Here is a 22,093-nt window from a genome sequence, read left to right on the forward strand (position 1 = left end):
CAAATATAAATAGAAAGCATTTTTAATTGTGTTCTAGGGTTGCCTGAATGGTCCATGACTGATAAATAAAGGGAACAAATATTGAAAAGTCACATTACAAATTAATGCATAATATTTTATTTATAACCCTATTTAGTGTCAAGACAAGGCCTTTGCAGGCTTTTTAAACCACAATTGGCTGGCATTTTTCTTTTGGCAACTCTACTTTATATTCCTTTTCAAGAAATACATTCTCACACTAAGGCAGTAAAAAGTAAAATCGAAATGTAAGGAATAGGCAGAGTGGGGGCCCAGGGGGTACTGGAACCAGAAAGCAAACAGCCTCTGTAACCAGTTTACAAAGGTATGTAAATATGCAGATGGGCTTTAAAGACCTGTGGAAAAACTTGAGCTTGCCGGAGATAAGACTCCAGACACTGCCCAGCCGAGCCCCCAGCAGCTCGAGCTGCAGCAGCAGCCTGGGCTGAGACACACGACGGGGGGAGGGGGGTGGGGGGGGGCGGTCTGAAGCCCTTTCAGCCCAATGGGTGTTGTGAGCCTGGCATCCGCCTTAAATAAACTTCCCGCAGCAAAAAGTTGCACAGTGCCCCCCAGTGAGTTTACCCAGCTTCTTGCAAAGTATAGTACCCAACCATATGTTCCTCCCTCCAACAGCCATTCACATAGGCCCTAATTAGGATGTCGGTCGGAGGCGGTTCGACGGTCCGAAACTGCAGTTATGATGCGACCGCACATGGTGTGATCGCAGACTCCCATTTCCCTATGGGAGCTTGTGCGGCGGTCGGTAACCGGCCAGTAGATGCCGCAGACTATCCTTCTTTCTTTTTTTTTTTTTTTTTTTTTTTTTGCTTTGCTAATACTAAGTTTATTTCCTGTATTGCTTGTCTATCGTTCATGCCTGCTGAAGTACACATCCCTAGTTTCCCTGCTCCGCGCAATACTACACCACAGGTAACTGCAGGCTGGGCAAATTCCAGCTGATTGACGAGAATGAAAATTAACAAGATTAGTCAGCCCGCCCCTCAGGCCTATCCTATGAACTTGTGGCACTTGTACTTTGTATGAAATGAACTTATTTTACAGAACCATCAAACATGTAAATATTCGAAAATTGCATGAACATTAATTCTATTATTCTACTTGCAGCCCAGAGGAAAGAGAGAACATGGCGTTTCATTTGTCATCACAAAAGCAATTACAGGTAATACTAGTTGAATTATATTCACAATCTGTTCTTCATGTCCTTTGTGACAAAAAAGATAAACTGTTAAGTATCTACTATTGTTTAATGTCCTAGTGCTATAAGGACCTCTAATCTTCCCACTAGGGATCCAGCATGGTAGCAGTTATAAGAAAATAGAATTCATTTTCTAGATTTATTACGTAAATGTTGTATCAGCAGTCAAGGCACTGATTTATTTGAAATTTTCTATATCTGTCTACCCAGATTCTTTGTCCCATTCCGTGCTTATACTGTAGAATAGATGTAAAATTCTTGAGCTAAGGGTACTCACAATCTCATCATTTCTAGAATGCTCGCAGCACTTCTAGACTTTTGGAGGTAAAGCATATGTCTTTAAAACCCCCTTTTTTTCCTTCTCTGTTTTTGATATTGCAGGTCCTGCTCTGTTTATTCTGCAATACGTTTGGTACAGGTATGTCATTTGTATTTTTTCAAAGATGCCACGTGAAAACAGAAAAAAAACATTTAGCTGCTAACGTCATTATCATATCTGACATAAAATCTTCCCAGAGCTTTAAGTCCTCTTTCACAATTTAAAAGCCAGAGTACATCGTTTAAACCGTCTGTAATGAAAACAAGCATTGGCAAAGTTAGTAGCTGTGGTTTTAAGTTGATAATGCATTTAAACACAGGAAAGCTGAATTGCTGTTTGTATAGTATAGCATATTAAAGCCAGACCTATGGGCTTTGTCAATGTTTCGTGGTGTTTGTGGGGCTATTGGTAGTGATACAATTGGTGATGAGAGTAGTATTGGTAGTTGTGTTGTAGATTTAGTGGTGGTCTTGGTGGCGATGGTATTGGCGGTGTGTAATTGCCGGGGTTCATGGTTGTGGTAGTGGTAAGGTTATTAGTGGTATTGGCATTGGTATTGATGTTGCTATTTTGGTGTTAGCATGGATAGTGGCAGTAATGGTATTGGTAGTCTTGGGGTGGTGTCATAGTGGTGGTAATGAGAGTTTTAGTGAAGTGCTCTATTGGTGGTCGTATAGAAAATAGTGCGGTATTGGGGGTTCTGCTCAAGTGCCTACATACTAACTAACATGTACATTTTGTGTACACATGTCCTAATTACTTTTTTGTCCATCTCATTGGGGCTGCTTGAACCCAAGATTGCCCTCTGATGTGACAAACAAAAAGCAATTTGGAAGCCATGTTAGGATCAGGCCCGCACTGGTCATGACAAATTCCTTCAAAAAGCAGGCATGTAAAATAAATTGATTTCTGTATACAATGGATGTTTGAAATTGTTGTGATGGTTTAGTGTACTTTTTAGATGTAATATAGTCCCTAATACATTGCAATGTAAGTTCTGCATAGGAGGCCGAATGCTAGACCAAACAGCGTAAAACATAGTTGTGAGAGACAAATGCTCCTCTGGAATGATGTGAGATGATATCTGGGCAAAAAAATTAATCTGTTTTCAAAAAGGTAAACAGTTAAAAAGGTCGTTTCCATAATGCACTTTATGGATATTTTATGCAATAGATCTTGCAGACTGCTGCGCTATCACCCCAGATTGGGCAAATAATGTACACTAAATATACATTCACCATGCCAATTGAAAGTTTGCTAAAGAGAACCTGAAAACTGATATGTTGTAATTTCTTACTTAATGGTGTCCAGTGAGCCATTATATAAAGATTGGGCTATCAGCGGGAGAACAAATCCTCCTCTGTTTCATGCAAAACAGAGTACACATTTATCAACCATTTGTAACTTCTTTGTTGAAAGTGTTTAAGTGTAAACACAGATGACAGGAAAAAAAAGCCAGACGTGGATATGTGTCTCATGATACCCTTAATCCACCATACAACTTGTCTAATAACAAGTTTTACTTCCCACTGTCTATTTTGTAAGAATATTTCGTGCCCTGTCTGTTTAGTAATGTTAAAATCTTCTGGGACCTTGAGTGTTTAAAATATCGGCAGTATTTGAGATTTTTACATTTCAACGTATGTATTTTGCTGTTAGAATTCAATAGGATACACACTTTTACGTTGCTGTTTCTACAAGTCTATATTTCTGGCTTTTATACTGGAAGGCATGAAAAAACGAAGGGCCTCGTTGTAAGTGCCCCAGAGCACGGGTGGTTCAGTCCTCACCCCTTGTGTTAACTGTACCTGGTCCAGTAAACCCATGGGGTGTAGAATGAATGTGATTTATGGGTTTGAGGCAATTGCTGGGACAATCTGTAATTCTGGGTCAGATGTACCTGGTAATTTCCCTTTCTCCACATCACTTTCGCCTGACAAAATCACTGGGAGAAACATGACTGATCTATGTGGTTTCCACTGCCCTTGTAATTCATATTAAGACCTATAGCTATGTTACTGACTCCATCGGGAATTCCTGTGCACTAGTAATGAGGCCCTCGGCCATCTGTGTTTTTTGCTGTTCGTAAACCTTTCTCAAAGCAAATTTTGCTATGGAAATTTGTGATTGCAGCCGTCTTTAGAAATATTTAGAATAAAATCCATCTTGCCTCCTTACTAGTGAAACTAATGTCTGTGACTGATCTCTTTTCCAGTTTTACTTGCGTTTTTAGTACACTTCTTTAGCGTCAGCTCCTTCGCTAAGGCGGACGAGCGCCTCCCCACTTCATTTTAGGCAGTGGAAAAAGGGCAAAAAAATGATAATAAGCTATGTCATTATCATTTTATGTTTCGTTGTCAGGCAGGTTTACATGGCGGGTCGGGGCTTGGCTGCCATCACAGCCAGCAAGGGGAGGAGATGTGGTCACTTAAGTACGCATGATGGTTTGGCCGGCCATTTGGGGCTGGCCATACAGTCATGCACACTTTGCAGGCTGTAATACGCAGCCTGGTGAGGAACATGCACAGGTTCCCACTACCTGTCTGAACACAACCACAGCGCTCAGACCAATCACAATGCTGCATTGCAGCTTGTGATTGGGTTAGGGGAGCCTGGGTGTGCTTCCTGCTTCAAGCAGGAACAGAAGAGGATGACGCAAGGTGAGGTGCCGGTCCGGCAGCAAGGTAAGAAATGTTTTTATTTATGTATTTTTCTTTCCCCCGCCTCACCTGTGCTACTCAGTGCCAGCCGCCACTGCACTCCTTGCTTCCAGTACCTAGGTATTTGAAGGAAAATCTTAATTTCTAGTATCTCTGCCCTTGGCAGAGCCAAAGGCTTCCAGTAGTGTTTCTCACTCGAGAAGCCATATAAGTCATACAAAAGTTGGAACCAAGAGTGCATCAGAAATATCATGGTATCGTTAATGACCTAAACCAGTCAGATATATTTTATTTATCCACAGAAGCAATTACAGGCAATACTATTGACTTCTATTCACAATCTGTTCTTCATGTCCTTTGTGACAAAAAAAGATAATAAACAATAAGCGACTATCTACTAAGTTTCCAGACAGAAATTATTAGTATAACTCTCCTTTAGTGGTACACCAATGGAAGATGGCCACCAAGCACCAGTTCATTATATCCATCTCTAAGGCCTTTTCTGTCAAGTGATTCCAGTTCAGGGACCAGTACTTTCCGTTTTGATGGTTCCTGTTTTACCAGTCTATAAAAAGGGTATGACCAGTGTGCTGAAGTTCCTTCAGCTTGTTATTACAGTTTGAAGTTTTGCTCCTGCTCCCAATCTGCAAGGTCCACTTACGCTTCACTCTTGCAAGCACCTCTATTGGTCTTACCACGTTCAAAAGATTCAGTGTTGCAAAAGCAGTTCATACACCTAGGAGTTACAGTATGGATATATCCCGCTGTCCAAGTTTTTAGTAGGCAGGTTGTTGGTTTGTTTTGTGTTTTTGCTTGCCCCGGTTTCCTGCCCTACTATTTTGGCCCCAGGGGCCCTCTTTCTCTTGTTGGTAGTTTCAGTATGGCTGGGGAATGGGCTGTCCTTTCTTTGGTGCCACTGTGAAACAGGCGATGGACTGATACCTACATCCAGCCCTTGACTCGGTCTTGCATTTGACCTGGATAATTTGTATTCTCAGTGATAAGAATGAACCTTTCTTAGTCTGAATATTATTATTATTGTTTCTATGTACGTTATCAGAAGGAAATTGATGCACAATTATTGGCACTAGGTGCGCAGAAAATGCACCAGTCTGTTCTTAACAGAACATTGCTGATCCACTTATTCTATTAACTTTCGTGGTGGCTAAACTTTTCTTGTTTGACACATTTTCAAAACAGACATCTTCTTGCACCAGGAGAACTATCTGTTGACGAAAATCGCAGCTGTACTTGTTTTTAAATAGACAGCCAAATGCATTTTTTCTGTGAAAGCTGAATCAATTAAACAATGAGTGTTTCTTTTGTGTGCAAAATCTTTGTGATGTAAAACCATATGTATGGTCATTAACATTTCTGCTCTTAATGGAGTACAGCATATATCTGCAAATATTAGTGCAGTTTTTAAGAAGGAATGGTACCTCTCGCAGTTAGGCATATCATTGATTCCTCCTGAAAGGCTGACGAGGAGGCTTCAGGCCATTTAATAGGTGCTTGGCCCTCCAGTGAGTTCCATAGGGCGATTAACCATTGAGCCTTCTTCTTGCTGAAGCTCAAAGTTCAGAATCTTGGTTGTCAGTTTGCAAGAGGGTTTCCAGTGATCATGAGATGAGGCCAACAATCTTTCAAAACAAAACGTGTCTTTAGGCCACGCATCCCAATGGCCTATCTGCAGTTGTAAATGTTTTGTCGAAACATGGCTGAATGCACTTTTTCTTATTGTTGCAGGGATTCTGCTCTGGTACAGAACTATGCTCGGGACCATAGAACATCACTATATAGAGACTGAGTGACCATACCACCTCCGTATCATGAGTCCGAGTCAGACTAGCTCTAGTGCCACACCTGCCCTCCTAACCTTACCAGAGAAACAAGTGAATTGTCACTCCAGAATACGACACTCTGGACCCTCTCAGTAATCGCTGTAACAGGAAACATCCTTTTGCTCTCTCACTCATATTTGTCCACAATAAGATAACCAGGAGACACGAAGGAAGTTTTGAATATTTATTTAAACTATCGTGTTCTGAAATGCAGTATTTGTGCCACAATTGGAAAACAAATGCATACTAAAAATACTGTTAGCATAATTAATGAACCGTATATCCTGAAAAGCCATGTCCTTATATAGGACAGAGTAGTCTAACCCCAAACCTCCCCGGTACTGAGCCTGAATGAATATATATATATATATATATATATGTAAGATCTCTGGGATTAGTAGCGACCCCTTTACATTCTCATACACAGATGGATGCTCTACATCTCCGCAGATGCAGTGATCTTGTCTCAGAACTCTTGTTCCATGTGTGTGTTTTTGGCTCCTGTGCTCATCTATATGACAAGCCATGTGCGCACATAAAAACAGCTGCATTTCTGTGTTATGCCTAGGTGCAAGTGCCTGGCCAGAAAGAATGACAAGGGACATTGTTGTTTGACGTTGTCTATGATGTTCAGACGAAATCCTGGGAAAAGAACAGAACACAAAAACACATAGTAACGTGTGCAAAAGAAAATGAGGCCTATAACGTGCACAGTGAGGCTAACCTAGTGTAAACGTCAATGGGCCATAAAGGAAACATACAACATTATTTGACCACAGAAGAGTATAACATTTGCTATTAAGCCTTCATTCTTGTAGCATAAGTCAATGCCTTTATGTGGTTTGTTTCAAACTTGTCATTCATTTACTAGTTGAGATTTTCACTGACTAACCTATGACTGGCATCATGGCTTTTTGTTGCTTGACACTTAGCACAAACCATGGTTAACAAATTCAGTTGGGAGATGGCCTTTCTTGCGTTTCAGTGCATGCTGCATTTTCGAATGGGGCGAGATTTGCATTTTATTCCAAAGCTCTCTTTTATTCTGGTTTCTCGCATTAGCTGCATAGTGGGGTGACCGTAATCCAGGCATGCTAACTTGCCATGTTCCACTAGTGGGGTTTCTTACCTCTGCTTCTTTTGGCTGGAGAAGCCGCAGTTAATGTATTGCAGACGGCTAAGATGTCTCTGGGATAGGTGGAAAAGTTTATTAGTATCCCATCATCCTCCTAATTCGATTTTCTGCTTGTATTTAGTTACCATTGGTCAATGGTAATAGCTGGCAAAGAAGGTAGCATTGCTCTTGGGGAAACATCCTCAACAATGACTCCGGAACAACAAGTTCCGTAGTCATGCAAGCCGCACAAAGACTTAGCCTTAACCACGCACATGCGTGGTTAAGGCTAAGTCGGTCTAGTGTTCGGGCAGGGCGGAGTTCAGAGGAGCATCGGACAGGAACAGTTAAGAGGGGTTCGGGGGAGGAAGGGGGGTTTGTGTTAGTTTTTAGGGGGTGGGAGGGGTTTGGGTTCGTTTTTAGGGGGGGGAGGGGTTTGGGTTAGTTTTTAGGGGTGGGGGGTCAGATTAGTTTTTAGGGGGTGGGGGTTTGGGGTAGTTTTTAGGGGGTGGGGGATTTGGGGTAGTTTTAAGGGGTAGGTTGTAGGGTGTTGGGGGGTTCTTGTCAGTTTTTAGGGGGTGGGAGTTCAAGTTAGTTTTTAGTGGGTGGGAGGGCTACAGATTAGGTTTTAGTGGGTGGATGGGTTCACGGTAAGGAGGTTGGGGGTGTATTTAGGGCTCAGGGGAGCAGGAGGGGGTGGTAAACTCAGCCATGGATACCTGTTTACCATGCATACCTTTACCACAAAAAATTGTGGTAAAGGAATGCGTGGTAACGCTAGTTGTGGTTAAGACGCAGTCGTAGTAGAGACCGCTTTGTTCAGGTAGTCATTGTAAAGGAACTCATTGTTCCGACATACAACCATTGCACTTGCCTGCCTAAGAGCCATGCAGGCACATGTGCTAAAATTCAGTTTCTACACCATGTACCACTTTCATATCTGTTCTAGACGTGCACTGCACAGTTGTGTGTCTTCTCTTTTCCCTCTTCTTGGATTGGTGCTCATCGAGGTATTAATAACATACTGATGTATCTGATCTTTTAACTATTCAACGAAGGCAAATCCTCAATTGTAGCACTGTAGTAGAAGAAATGAAGTTAGACGTTCACTTCTGTTATGAACTTATAATAAGAGTGAAGCCCTGGTGTGAGGGACTAGTTCACTTTCCTCTGTGTACTGACCAGGTTACTTGTTTTGCAAAGGATTGACTCACTGATGAAAACAAAACATGATGGATGGAATGGGTGAAATAATCTAAGCCACTGGCAATTCCTCTGGGCTACAGATAGGTAGCTGTGACAATGTATTGGACTGGCTGCTGGCGACTAACCCAAACAATGTCAATAAAGTACAAATCAATAAGGACACTGTAAGGAGCAACACACACAAATAGCGAATACAATTTAGCTTTAATAAAGCATTAAAGTGAATACATGAAAAAGCAATGATAGTTGTAAATTGGCAGAATGGTTATATATATTTATAATGCAACATCGGTACAATCATAGAAAAATAAAGAAACAAGCTGAATTCTCTCACAATGCAGTGAGTTAAAGCACAAGAGTAATTTTGTAACTGTGAGCAGCACAGGAAAGTCTAGCCTATCGTCCCTGATGTTTAACTTAATAGCTTAACGATGGTAAAACAATCATAGAAATATATATGAGCATACTGCATAATGCTATCACACTAATGGCGACATACCTCAGCAAAATAGTTGCATGTGCATTTATAATGTAGTGTTGCAAACAGGGGACAGGTAACAATACAGTAAACCAAAAGCCCCAGAGTTATTCTGTAGTGCACTACAATAGTAGACAGTACAATGCTGGCGCAATGATGGTGAAACATACACAACCTTTCAGCTAACAATAGCAAAATGGTCACATCTGATATATGAATCTACATGTACAGTGCAATGCTAGCACCTTGACAATGAAACAGACAGTCTTAAATCAATTGCAATGCAGCTAATTCTTGGCACACTAATACGAAACTAACAAGTCAGGATAAAGCAATACAGTTCGGCCCTTCATCTCCCACTAGAACTTAACTTTCCATAGTGGGAAGCCCGCTCCAACCTCTCCAACACCCCCTTTAGGAACAGCACAACTGGAGGGGCTGTGGCTTTTGGCTGACAGTAGCTCTGCATGACTCCGTCTGTGAGCTTCCACTGAGGAAAGAGCTGCACTACACTTGTATACAAAAATTTGTCTTACACCACATTCGGTTACCGTCTTGCATATTCTGCGTTGTTATCAGTATTTACAACTTTTCTCTCTGGTACTCATCAATCATCCTCCCAGGCCATTCCTCGGTCAGTACATTCTCAACGGTAGGTTTCTCCCACGATCCACCTAGCTGTCCCAGTGTATCATAAACAGAGCTTCTTCGCAGAACGCTGTGTCCGTGGAATGTCGTATATATAGCTGCCAGAGCACGAGTTTCTTCTATGTGATCTCTCCTGTGGCCCATTCGACTCGATTCGAGAGCCCTAATGTGGCCCACATTTCATTATGCGAAGGACAGGACAGGGCTTCTTGAATAGGCCACAGGAGGGATCACCTTAAAGAAACTCATACTCTGGCCCCTATATCGTCTTACTGCATGCATTATTGTTAGAGGAATAAGAAATACAGTTTGTAGTCACATTGCCCTGAAAAAGTCCCATTGGGGAGGAAAAACGTGTCGGCTGAAAATCATGTACTTGGTTGGAAGTGTATAAACACAATAAAGATGGTGAAAATATATCACGCTACCTTGGACTTATGGATTGATTTTTCTGGTTATATCTTCTTAAACAGTGTTAATTAAACAAATTGTTGGAGTGCTCCAGTTCATTGTTTTGTGACTTCAGTATGGAAATCTGTCTTGAACCTTCCCAAAAATGTGGAGAAAGTACATTCTAGCTTAAATGTGTCTGGCGCCTCTAATATTACGTTCTAGAGCACATGTGGACTCACACCAAATTCCCCTTTTTCTTTTCTTTTTTTAAGATACTTACTTATTTGCTTTTTTTTAATTTATTTTTTTTAAAAACACTTTATTGATGATCGCAATATGTCAGATACATAACATAGGCAAGATGCATTCGATACAGTCTGTTTTGTTCCTTGCCCTTAGCACATCAATTACAATATATATGCCCACACAGAAGTTCTGTTTCCATTGTCCTATATGCGATAAACAAGAGAAAAGAAGCTAAGGGTCGCATTCTGTGGCAATAATGCTATCAAGCAAACAGTGGAAACGTTCTCTCGTTAGTGTCATTACAAAGTTGTACATATTAACATTCTACTGATAAAGCTTACTCGAACTCGTTGTCCCCCCCCCCAGCCATCCCTACCCCACTCCTGGTTGTTTTTACTTCAACTAACACAGTGATCGTAATTGGTCTATGTGCATTATTCTCCTAAGGGATGTAATTTTCATGGCAAGAACATAGTTTCTCGGGTCTCAGGGCCTGATTCCGAGATGCCATAAGGCGTCTTTGCGTATTGCTGGGTCGGGTTAGCTTATGTAGGGGACAGATCAAGCGCTTCCAGCTCAATTATCATAGCCTCCCACTCCAGTGAGATAGGATGCTTCCTAAGCCCTCTCTCTTCTTCTCTGTGAAGAGCTGCACCCTCCGCCCGTTCCCACTGAAGCATGTCAGTTTGCCAAAGAGCGACCGCCGGGCATCTGGGGGACTTCCACCTCATAGTAAGTGCTCTGATCGCTAAAATTAGTGCTAGGTCCAAGAATTTTAACCGCACCTTTTGCACCCCTGTGCGCTGACGAAGGCTCACCAGGCAGTTTAGGGCCTCATCGAGAACCAGGAGCTGCGTTACCACCGTCAATGAATGGCGAACTCTCCCCCAGTAACCCCGTATGCAGGGGCACGACCACAGCATATGAATAAAGTCCGCCTTGTCTCCCCTACAGCGGGGGCAGCAGTTGGGGGGAGTCCGGAAACATGCAATGTACCTTTTTCGGGGTGAGGTATGACCTATGAAGGATCATTGTCTGAATAAATTTGAGTTTCGCATTACATGATACTTTTTGAGGGTGCTCCAGCATACTCTAACATGCTTTATCCGTAAGCTCAACTCCAGAGTCCTCCACCCAGTGCTCCCTAAGGGAGGTAAGTGCAATTGCTGCATGTGCCCTGACTCCAGTGTATAGCCAGCGTACTAAATGCCCCCCGGGTCCCATATAGTATAATAGGTGTACCAAATCATGTTGTGGGGGCTCATTCCTCTGTGGGGCCCAAGCGGTTCTGATGTAATGCGTTACAGTAGCGTGTAAGAGATATAAGCGTGGGGGTGCTCCCGTGGCCTGCAAGAAAGAGTCGTGATCCAGCATGGTGCCATCCCCAAAGAACGCCCCCACTCCTTCAACCCCATTGTCTGTCCAGTCTCGTATTCTGGTCTTCGTGAGTCTGCCCTGCGGTGTAGGGACACCGTGGATGGGAATGTTCGCGGCGTACGGGATCACTGTAGATGTATAAGATAGGGCCTTTCTCCAACATAATAGGGCGGTCTTCAGTAGGGGAGGACAGTCTGGGGGAATCCTAGCCCTCGGCAGCAGCAAGGAATGCAGCTCCCCTCGATCTAGCCTCTGCAGCGTGAACCCAATCTCCTGCAAATTCCTCCCTGCGGTCCAGTATGAGAGCCACTGGAGCTGGCTTGCATAGTAGTAGCCTCGGAAGTCGGGGACTCCCAGGCCGCCATTGTGTGTTTCCAGTTGGAGCTCCCGAAGACTTATTCGTCTGCGGCCGGCACCCCAGATAAGACTCACCAGTATAGTGTTTAATGTGTTAAAAATGGACTGCGGGAGGATTACGGGTAGATTCACAAAGTAATATAATAGGCGAGGCAGCATCACTATTTTTGAGATAGCGATCCGTCCCATCACCGATAAAGGTAGAGAGGACCAAAACCCTACACTAGCACGGAGCCCCGTTATTGCTCGCTGTATATTGCCCTCAATTTGATCCTCCTGTGTTCTATAGACCTGATACCTAGGCACTTAAAGGTGGTAGGAGTGACCGGTAGGGTATAGGTGCCGAACTGCAGGTGGGTTAGATGTGGTGCCTCTTGGAAGAAATAGCTTGTCGATTTCTCAGGGTTTATGGCCAGGCCCGCCAGTCGCTCAAAGGTGGCAAATATATTAGGGAGAGGGGCATTATCAGCTGTCAGGTCTCTTAAGTAGAGGAGTATGTCATCTGCATGGATGGACATCAGGTGGCACACTCCATCGATAGGAATGCCAAGCCGGTCCGCGGAAACCTTTCGGGCAAGGGCCAAGGGCTCTAGTGCAAGGGCAAATAGCAGGGGGGATAGAGGGCATCCCTGCCTCGTGCCTCTGTAGATATTATATTGATCTGAAATGTAGCGACCCGTGCGAGCCCTGGCCGTAGGGGACGTGTACAATAGCCGGATCCATTTAAGGTATGCGTCCGGGAATTCAAACCGTCTGAGTCTCGAACATGAAGTCCCAGGAGAGGGAGTCGAATGCCTGTTTAAGGTCCAACGCTATACACCCTGCGTATTGGTAAGCTCGTGGGGTGGCCTTCATTACATAATGTAGCCGTCTGGTGTTCAGAGAGGTGCTGCGGTTTTGTAGGAATCCGCACTGGTCCCGGTGGGTGAGCTTTGTAAGATAGGGTTGTATGCGATTAGCCAGGGCCTTGCTGAGGATTTTATATTCTGTAGATAACATAGAGAGGGGTCTGTAGTTAGACAGCTCTAACCCGTCCCGTCCTGGTTTGGGTATGGACGTGACCAATGCCTGCATGGTGGAATCTGGCAGGCGGCCAATCTCAAAAGCAGTCTTGAATGCAGCCTCCAGTGCAGGTACTAAAGATTCAGAGTAGGTCTGGTAAAATTCTACAAGGAGCCCATCCATCCCAGGCGTCTTGTTACGGTTTAGACCCTTGATTGCAGCGCGGATCTCTTGTTGAGTGATAGGGCCATCGATCTCTTTCTGCACATCAGCAGATAGCACTGGGAAGGGGAGGTCTTGGAAAAACTCAGTGATTGAGGAGCTTTCTACCGGAACAGGGGGTGCATAGAGAGCTTCAAGGTGATCATGGAAGGCCGCATTGATTTCTTCTTGTGTGTGGACTATATGTGCCGCTAGGGTTCGTATTCTAGTTATGACGGGTGGGGTCTGGTCTATCTCTAACAATGCGGGCAAGTAACGCACCTGATCTATCCGCTTCGGTGTGTTTTCGTTGGAGAAACGCCCTGTAGTCTATTGTCCGCAGTGTCTCCAGCATTTCCGCATGCTCTATGTGTGTGGATTGCAAAGCCCCCTGTTTGTCAGGTTCTGATACTACCTCCCTCTCCAGTGCATGTAGCCTATGTTCAGCGTCCTTCAGCCTTTGATGTGTCTCTTGTCTAGCCCCCACTAACTGTCCAATCATCGCCCCTCTCACCACCACCTTCAAAGTATCCCACTCAGTCAAATTGGAGGAGGGTGTTCCAGTTTTCAGCCAAATAATTGGTGATAGTGTTAGACAGAGTCGTACGGAATGGGGCGTCTTCAAGTAGGTGTGGATGCAACTTCCATGTGGGGACTGGGGTAGGCACCATGCCCCAACGGAGTGTGAGCTTGAGGGGGCTGTGATCAGAGAAGGTCTTTGCAAGATATGTGGAGTGGTGGGCCTTTGCAATGATGGATCTCGAACAGAGGAACCGGTCAATTCTAGTGTGGAGACTGTGTACCGGGGAGTAAAAGGAATATTCCTTGTGGGTTGGGTAAAGGCTGCACCACACGTCAAAGTGTCCACCCGCTAGCGCATGTCGTGAATTCCTCTGCTAGTTTGCTAGCGTTCGTGCCATGTGGGGGGGTGTGACCTGTCTAGTTCCGTGTCCAGTACCGCATTCCAATCCCCACCCAGTGTTCAGGGTATCCCATCCCAGTCTGCTAAGACTGCACCCACCATACCCAAGAAACGATCCTGGTCGAAGTTAGGGGCATAAATGCTGCCGAGGACCACCGGGGAGTCATCGAGGGTGCCTTTCATCAGGATGTAGCGACCCTGGTCATCTACCCTGCGCTCCAGTTCAAGAAAGGGTACCCCGTGGCGTATCCAAATAGTCGCTCCCCTAGCAAGGCGGAGTAATTGGTGAAATAAATATGTCCCCTTCATTTTTTCCGCATTTTTTGTGTTTCAGATTCGGTTAGGTGGGACTCCTGGAGGAACGCCACCTGTGTCTTTTGTCAAAGGAGGAATGCATGAATACGGTGTCTTTTCTGGATTGCACCTAGTCCCCGTACATTCCATGTGATGGAGTTATACGACCCTGTTGTGTTAGCATTCCCTGCCATGTTTCAAAGTATACTGTGGAACTCCCATACCCGTGGAGCCAGTAGAGCAGACCTGACCAGCAAACCCCTTTCCCATAACCGGAACAAAACTTGGCACAGCGCCTAAACTGCGCTGGGCCCAACATTGGAGTACCAATAGTACGAAACAATTCACGGTGCGTCCGCAAGCAGGGAGGTAGCCACCCCAATACCTAATCATGGTCGTAAAAGGGTCTGAAACCCAGCGGCTCTATGGTACCCTACCCTCGGGGGGGAGGGGGGGGGGGTTGGGGGTGGGGAGGGTGTGCAGATGTGGTGGGGACATAATTATTAGCATACTCCATCACAATGGGGAGTGTTACGAAGCCCCTCCTCAGATAGCGCACATCCCAGATGTATCAGAGTGCAGCGGTTGTATCAATACTATATAAGGTTGTAGCCCCACCTACCCTCAGACAGAGCCCCGGAGTTCATCAGCATACACCTAAAGAATTATAAGTTAAAGGATACGATAGTCTCTCAGGCGCAGGGCTCACACCATCGGCAAGGGCAAGTCCAAGTCTCACAGCCTCCGACTCAAGCCTCGTTGACTCGTCTCCTATATTCAGTTGTCGATCATATCATCAGCTGCCCTCGGTATGATCGTGGGGAAGAGAATTGCACTGTACTCAGAGTCCGAGTGAGTAGCACTGTCCTCCGAATCAGTGGAGATTTTGTGCAAGTCATCACGGAAGGCACCAGCAGCCGCAATCACTCCCTCCTGATCTCGTCGCTGTTGTTCTCGTGATGGGCCGGCGCCTCCTTTACTCCTGTCGGGATTCGGAGTTCGGCAAGAGGTCCTTTTCAGGAGTGCGTCTGAATCCTGCGAGGAGATATCCGGGTTGCTAATTTGGCTAGAACCGATGCACATTACTTCCAACCATTCCTCGACGTCTGCTGGGCTTTCAAAAAAGTGGGTTTTCTTATCGTGTATAACCTTCATCCGGGCAGGCTATAAAAGTGCGTATTTGAGTTGTGCTTTCTGTAGTTTTCTTCACAGCCTGGTAGGATGATCTTTGTCTCTGTACCAACACTGTGTAGACGGGATACAGGGATATACTGTGGTTTTCATACTGGATTAGTGTATTTTCTCTAGCTTTCTGTAATAGGACGTCGCGGTCTCGATAATTGAGTATTTTCACGATCAGAGGGCGGTGCGCCGGGCCTGGGCTGTCCCGTCGGAATTCGATGAGCTCGTTCCACACAGAAGTACGGGGAAAGTCCTTCAGGTGCCACATGATCTCTGAACCATGTCTCCATGAAGTCTGCCGCCCTATTCCCTTCACAGCGTTCCGGCAGTCCGACGTGGACATTGTTGCGTCTGTTCCTGCCCTCCGCATCCACCACCCGATCCAGGAGCGTCATCACCTGATTTTGTAGTTGTTGCAATGTGGATGAGTGTTCCGCTACTCTGGGGGCAAGGTCAGTGATCGATTGGCCGTGGTCTTTTACTTTGTCCGCCAGTTTATTATGGTCTGCCTTCAGCAGCGTGAGCCCCGTGGCGAGCGTACCCATTTGTAGTTCCAGCGCTGTTCTAGATTCTCAGATCTCCTTGAGAATGAGGTCCAGTTTATCCGGTGGCTCTTCTGTCCGGTCGATGTTGCCCCTGACGGGGAGGGCCTATTAGTGTGGCCCGTCATGGCGGAAGAGTGGTCAGGGCCTTGTTGTCCCTCCAGCGTCTTTGCCCGATGCCTGCCCATGACGCAATGTTGCCGCCAGTCTTCGTACTGAGCCGGCTCTATGGTCGGGTCCACGGGAACTCCGGTAGTGGCCCTCGGAGGGTTATGGCGCAGCCTGAGTGCTTTTCAGCGCACCCTGGAAGAGTATCGCCGATGGGACAGGGAGTCAAGGGAGGCGGTATCCCGCTGTGTATGTCCAGGCAGAACAGGTAGATCCAACGTTCATTGACAGTGGTGTCCTAAAGTTGTTAGGTGGTATGACCTCCTAGGGCACCCCGTATGTTGTTCGCTATGTGTGGCACCCCAGCACAAGTATAATATGCTTGGGCTACCGTAGGAGAATGCGTCCAACGTCGTTGTACTCCGATAAAGGACAGTGGCAGGGGCGCCCAGGGTCCCCCGTCAGCCAGCTCCATGCCGCAGGTTATATTGGGAGGAGGCGGTACAAAAGGGGGTGGTGATGGACGGAGCATCAGAACCAATCAAATACTCACACCCAGTCAACAGATCTGGGTTTGATCCATCACCGTTCTTTAGCCCACTCTGCCACCCCAGTTCAGACATGGCCATATGCAAATCAGTCTGACCCTGTGCCTCATGGGAACAGTCCAGCCCGAACTGCCAAGCCATGCCTTCCCTGGACCGGAAACAAGCTTCCTAGGACCGGTTTCTGGCATTTCAGCCGTCTTCAGCCAGGCTTGCTTGAATCCAGTGGCAAAGTGAGCAAGGGACTCACGTCTGAGCATACCCTGCCAACTTATGTTGTTCGCTATGTGTGGCACCCCAGCACAAGTATAATATGCTTGGGCTACCGTAGGAGAATGCGTCCAACGTCGTTGTACTCCGACAAAGGACAGTGGCAGGGGCTCCCAGGGTCCCCCGTCAGCCAGCTCCATGCCGCAGGTTATATTGGGAGGAGGCGTCTCAGCATCCCTCGAGCAGTCGTCCCCGGGCCCCGTGGCAATCCGGCCACCCTCTATGTCCAGGCAGTCCACTGGCAGGAGAAAAGGGTCAGGGTTGTACTCCCCGGGTCACCTCGCTTCCCACGAGGCTCAATGGCAGGCCGCAGGGGTCTTACGCGGTTTCGTGGCACTATATCTGGCACTGTACTGACGATTAACAGGTTCCCCCGGCGCTCCTTCGTGCCCCTCCAGTCGCACCTCCTCTGTGGGCCAGTCCGGTCCGTGGGCTGTGTCTTTCCGCCGTGAGCCTCCTGCATACCTCCGCTGTGCAGCCGTCCCATGAAAATACGCGGCGTATATGAGCCAGGCCAACGGACTACACCACCGCTGTCTCTGCTTCAGGCCCACGTCGCAGCGCCCGTGTCCCGCTGCAGGTCTTGGCCTCTCTTCAGGCGCGGCCCGAACAGGCCTGCGCCAGCCTCATCTCTGCGGGCTGAACAGCTCCCGGGTCGCAGCAGGTCGCAGATCTGGGACCCAGGCGCATAAGTCAGTGCCGGCGCCTCTGGAGCTCCCACTCACTGTGCTAGCTCGCAATGGGCTCTCTCCTGGGCGATAACACTCCCGGCTCGATGCGGAGCCACAGGCCCGCTCCTCCGCCAGGCCTTCCGCCCCACAGCCACTGTCCAGTAGGGGGGGAAAGAGGGGGGGGGGCCAGGCCCTGTGCTCGGTTTTGGAGGCAGGCGCGGACAATGCAGAATGCCCACGAATGGACAAAGTAGGGACCCCAAGTCCCACGCTGAGTGCGGGGCTCGGGCGGGAACATGCCCAGGAGCTCGTCTCGCACTCGGGCGCCCTCGTCACTCCAGGCCCCGGACGCCGCTCAGGTCCAGCAGCCGACAGGCCCCAGGCAGGATTCTCACCGGAGTGCCGCTGTTCGGGCAGTCAAACGCCCTCCGCCGTGCTTGGGGCTGCGGGGCTCCCAGATGTCCGTCTCCCAGCCATAAAAGTCCGTTGGACGATGAAGGATAATTAGATTCCCCCCCGGAGGGCCCGGAACTCTACTGTGCTGCGACCGCCATGACAGTCGGCTAGCCACGCCGCCTCATTTGCTTTTGTTAAGGGGAGGAAAACAGTTACCGACTAGTTGATTGAGCCTGCCAAAATCTATTTCAGCATCGAGTTGCACTGCCAGTCTCTTACTATGACAGGAATTCATTCATTTTTAATTTGTGTAGCTGCTTAGTTGAATAGACTGATACTCTTCACCCGACAGGTTATCCAAGGTGTATGTTTTCAACAGTTAACAAAAATGTTCTTCTGAACTCTTGTAATTTGATCTGTTTCTTAATCCAGTTTTTATGACAAGAACAGATGATGGTTAACATAAAAATCGCATTTGTCGTTGAAATGAGCAGAACAAGAACAACTAGAGCTGAACAAGTTTGGAGTCAGAATTTAATTGCCAATTAAATGTTCGGTGAGTGGCGAAGTTGAATACAAGAAACCTCTTAACTTGGCTTAGGTTCAATTGGCTGCTCTACCCCTAACACCATGTACTTATTTGCGATGGTTCTATTGCACAGAACTAAGGAGATGCAAAGCACACACTTTACAAGTGACAGGAGCTTTACAGTAAAAAAAAATGAGAGCGTATGTATCATATCTGGGAAGTTAGGTGAGACAATTGGATATTAAAGTGGAGCCTTAAATGAGGAACCTTTTAAGGATATGCTTATAGTGTCAATGTCTCTACATGTTCCAACTATCTGTAGCTTGTTGTTCTGGTTGCTCAGTCTTCCGAGGCGTTGTTGTTTATGCTGGATATTGTTTTTCTACGATTTAAGAGGCTCATTTCTAGTTAAAGTTCCTTTTATTTATAGGTGGTGGGTAAACCATATAAACATCATTGAGAGGATACACAATAAATGCTATCGGCATTACACTGTAAAACGTAGATAAAAAATACAGTTAATAATTTTGTTGTCACCTTTATTATACGATTCATTAGAATTCATAGTCTCTAAAAAGTTCATCCCCAGTATATCCAGCTTCTCTCTCAGAAGAGGAGCAATTGTGGTATTTGTGATCTAAAAAAGCATCACACAGTCAAACAGTGCATTGTACAAGATTTTGTAACTACTTCCATATAAGCGTAAACTACTGTTCGTCAGTAATCGTAGATCCACGCTCTCATATTCTAGAGTTTCAATTCAACAAACCGAAATTGGGTGAACACATTCCAATATCTGATTCAACAAAAATATCCCAAATTTAAAGTGAAGGAATAACAATAAATAGGCTGCCCGTGCAGACAAACTACGATCTGTAAATGTCCATAGCAACCAATTATAACTCCAGATTAGATTGCATATTCAGCCTACAAAGATGCAGGATTCTTTTGATAGTTGCACAGTACTTAATGACATCAGTGTAAAAATTCACCATTTCTGAAGGCGCTGCAAGATATTAGGCACTAAGATAATGGAATACTTTCTAAGCGTGCCCCAAAGACTGCAAAAAGGGCCATTTAAGTGAATGATGTCAGAATGCATCTCAAAACCCAAGCAGACGTCATTGAACAAAGCAATATTTTAGATTGCCAATTTTTGGTGATTGTAATCGATGCAAGATTGGGTGAACAGAAATGTATTTCCTCTACAATGGATGGCCCCTTTAACTCACTGAAGGGATGAGACCCCGATGACCGGGGCTCTGATACAAACTTGGTTTGAACCTGATGTTCACGGTGGCCCTTGCCCACGAATACTGTGCTAGCAGCATTGTCAAATAAGTATACAGCAGGCATTCGTCTATGATATCCAAAGAGTGCCATTACCATGCGACTGCTGCACATGGTGCCCTTTTGACCACAAGAGTTGATGGCACACACGTTGTGTATGTGCCACAGAAGTTTTGACAGCTATTTACCAGAGGACCTGGACTGAATTCAGAGCTGTCCATACACCATTCATGACTGAGTTTGTATTTTGAAACATCCTGGTGGTTGAGGTGCTAGAGATCGTGCAGTAAAAAGACATTAGTTAAAGGAGCACCCCACATTCTAGGAATGCGAACCTCTTGGAACAAACACAGTACTAAAACCCAAAGTCGGTAACTAGCTACGCAGTACCTAATAAAATGATCAATGGATTGCTGGAAGGTAGGACAGAAAAGGGTTGAGGATGAAACTTCAAAAAAGGGCGGGGCCAGAAGCACAAAATGTGCCTCCATCTTGGGCTTTGTCTTCTAAGGCTGTCATTATCTCCTAGCAACAAATGAGAATGTCCTAGGAAACACATTTTTTTATACAAAATAACACTTGGGCGACAAGAACAGTGTTTTCTAACTCCATAAGCTACTTATTATTTTCTAGAGCTAGCCTTCAAAAATCATTTTTATCATAGCTCTCTCTTGTTTAGTGCTGTATATGAATGCACCTCACAAATTAAACATTTTATTTCGAAATTGTTTTACTTCTCATATTTTACTTTGTTCCTATTCCTTCTAATACCTATTTTACCTTGAATATCCGTTTCTCATTGTCCCCTCTGCCTTCCCTTTATACATCACACCTATAGACCACTTTTAACTGAATGTTATCGAAGACCTGTTGTGTACAGTAAGCGAGTGGGTTCTGAGTAAGACCACTGCTAATCATTAGTTGTCTTTCTTGTAAATCTCATTTGTTCTCTTATTATTGAATGGCTTTCCTTCATCTACTTGTGTTTGTTCCATCCCTTGGAGCATAACTTATTTATCACCCTTTTGATTAGATGACCTATATGCTTCCAAATCTCCCATCAGGGAACTATTTTAGCACTGCATGGTGCACCTGTATGCCTTGCTCTCTCCCCATGTGCTGCTTTCCTCTCCCATCTCCCTGTACTCTTCCTGTTGCTCCCCAGAGCTCCCAGCTCATTCGTAACAGCACAGTGACAGATTTATTTTTGCCAGGTTTGACTAAAGAGCAGTGCTTATCAGTCTCCTGCCTTGCACATGTTGCATAAAGCAGAGGCCTTGGTCCACAATGCAGCATTTATGGCGCTAGGGGAGCAGACCACCAAATGGCCAAATCATTTGTTCCAGTTCCCAGTCTTGTTGAAGGTAAATGACAAGCTTTTTGCTCTAAATTCTGCCTCTGCCTCACACAGCTGGTATGTCCTTTAAAGTACCTCCAACTAGCCACCTGTGTTATTTTTCAGCAGGACCACATACATCTGGCTTTTTAAAATTCTATTGAAAGTTTTTGAAGTGAAAATGAAAAAATAAACCATGCTGCTTATAATCTTTTACTCTTGCTTTCTTGCCCGCTTGCTTCCTGCTCTCGTTTGCTTGCCACAGGAAATACTTCCTTTGCCGGTCATTATTTAATCTTTTATGTTCTTTTAAGCATTTTTATAAGTGTACAACTTCAGAGTAATAAGCATTTCAAAGTTTTATTTTGAAAATCATCGCTTTCGAAGTGTTACATTTCAAATTAACAATGTAGAATTGTTGAGCGTATCCTCTTTATACACCTGTTGCCCAACAGTAAGTTACATTTATGGGTTGGGTGATCGCCATTATCAAGCCTGCCTCTTTTGGGAGATATTTCTACTAGATTAGTAGACTTACTTTGAAACCAATACCATTGATAGCTAGACATAGCAGTATCCCATCTATTACATTTGACTTTGTTAGAGCTAGAGCAGCTCCCCTCCGTGTAATATTTTCCTTCAAACTCGTTTGCGTTTAAGAAAATGAATCTTTATACTTGTGTCCCAAAATCACTGCCTCACATGTTTCTTTAACCCCTTTAGTGTTGTGGACATGAGCGTCACATCCCTACACTATGGACAGAGAGTCCCTCTGGTGCTTGCTCCAACCCTGGGCTTCTGGAGAAGAGCTTCCCCAGCAGCCCGAGGCTTTTTTTTTTGTACATGATGATCAGCTCATGGCACCCTGATGACATCACTTTTACTGTGTTTAGTGCTTTTTTTAAAAACCTATGTTTATTAGCATTTTA

At 45.4% G+C, this 22,093-nt stretch overlaps 1 protein-coding gene across 2 annotated transcripts in view; it reads left to right on the forward strand.

Moving 5' to 3' along the window:
• Positions 1 to 22,093, forward strand: part of NBAS (NBAS subunit of NRZ tethering complex) — a 2,067,161-nt gene that overhangs the window by 127,332 nt on the left and 1,917,736 nt on the right. For both annotated transcript variants that reach the window (XM_085610668.1, XM_085610669.1), the window contains exons 2-3: positions 1,147 to 1,201; positions 1,619 to 1,655. In XM_085610668.1, the coding sequence (XP_085466794.1) occupies positions 1,147 to 1,201; positions 1,619 to 1,655 (92 nt within the window). The remainder of the gene's footprint in view (positions 1 to 1,146; positions 1,202 to 1,618; positions 1,656 to 22,093) is intronic.

This window comes from Triturus cristatus, chromosome 6, assembly GCF_964204655.1.
Source record: "Triturus cristatus chromosome 6, aTriCri1.1, whole genome shotgun sequence".
NCBI lineage: Eukaryota > Metazoa > Chordata > Amphibia > Caudata > Salamandridae > Triturus > Triturus cristatus.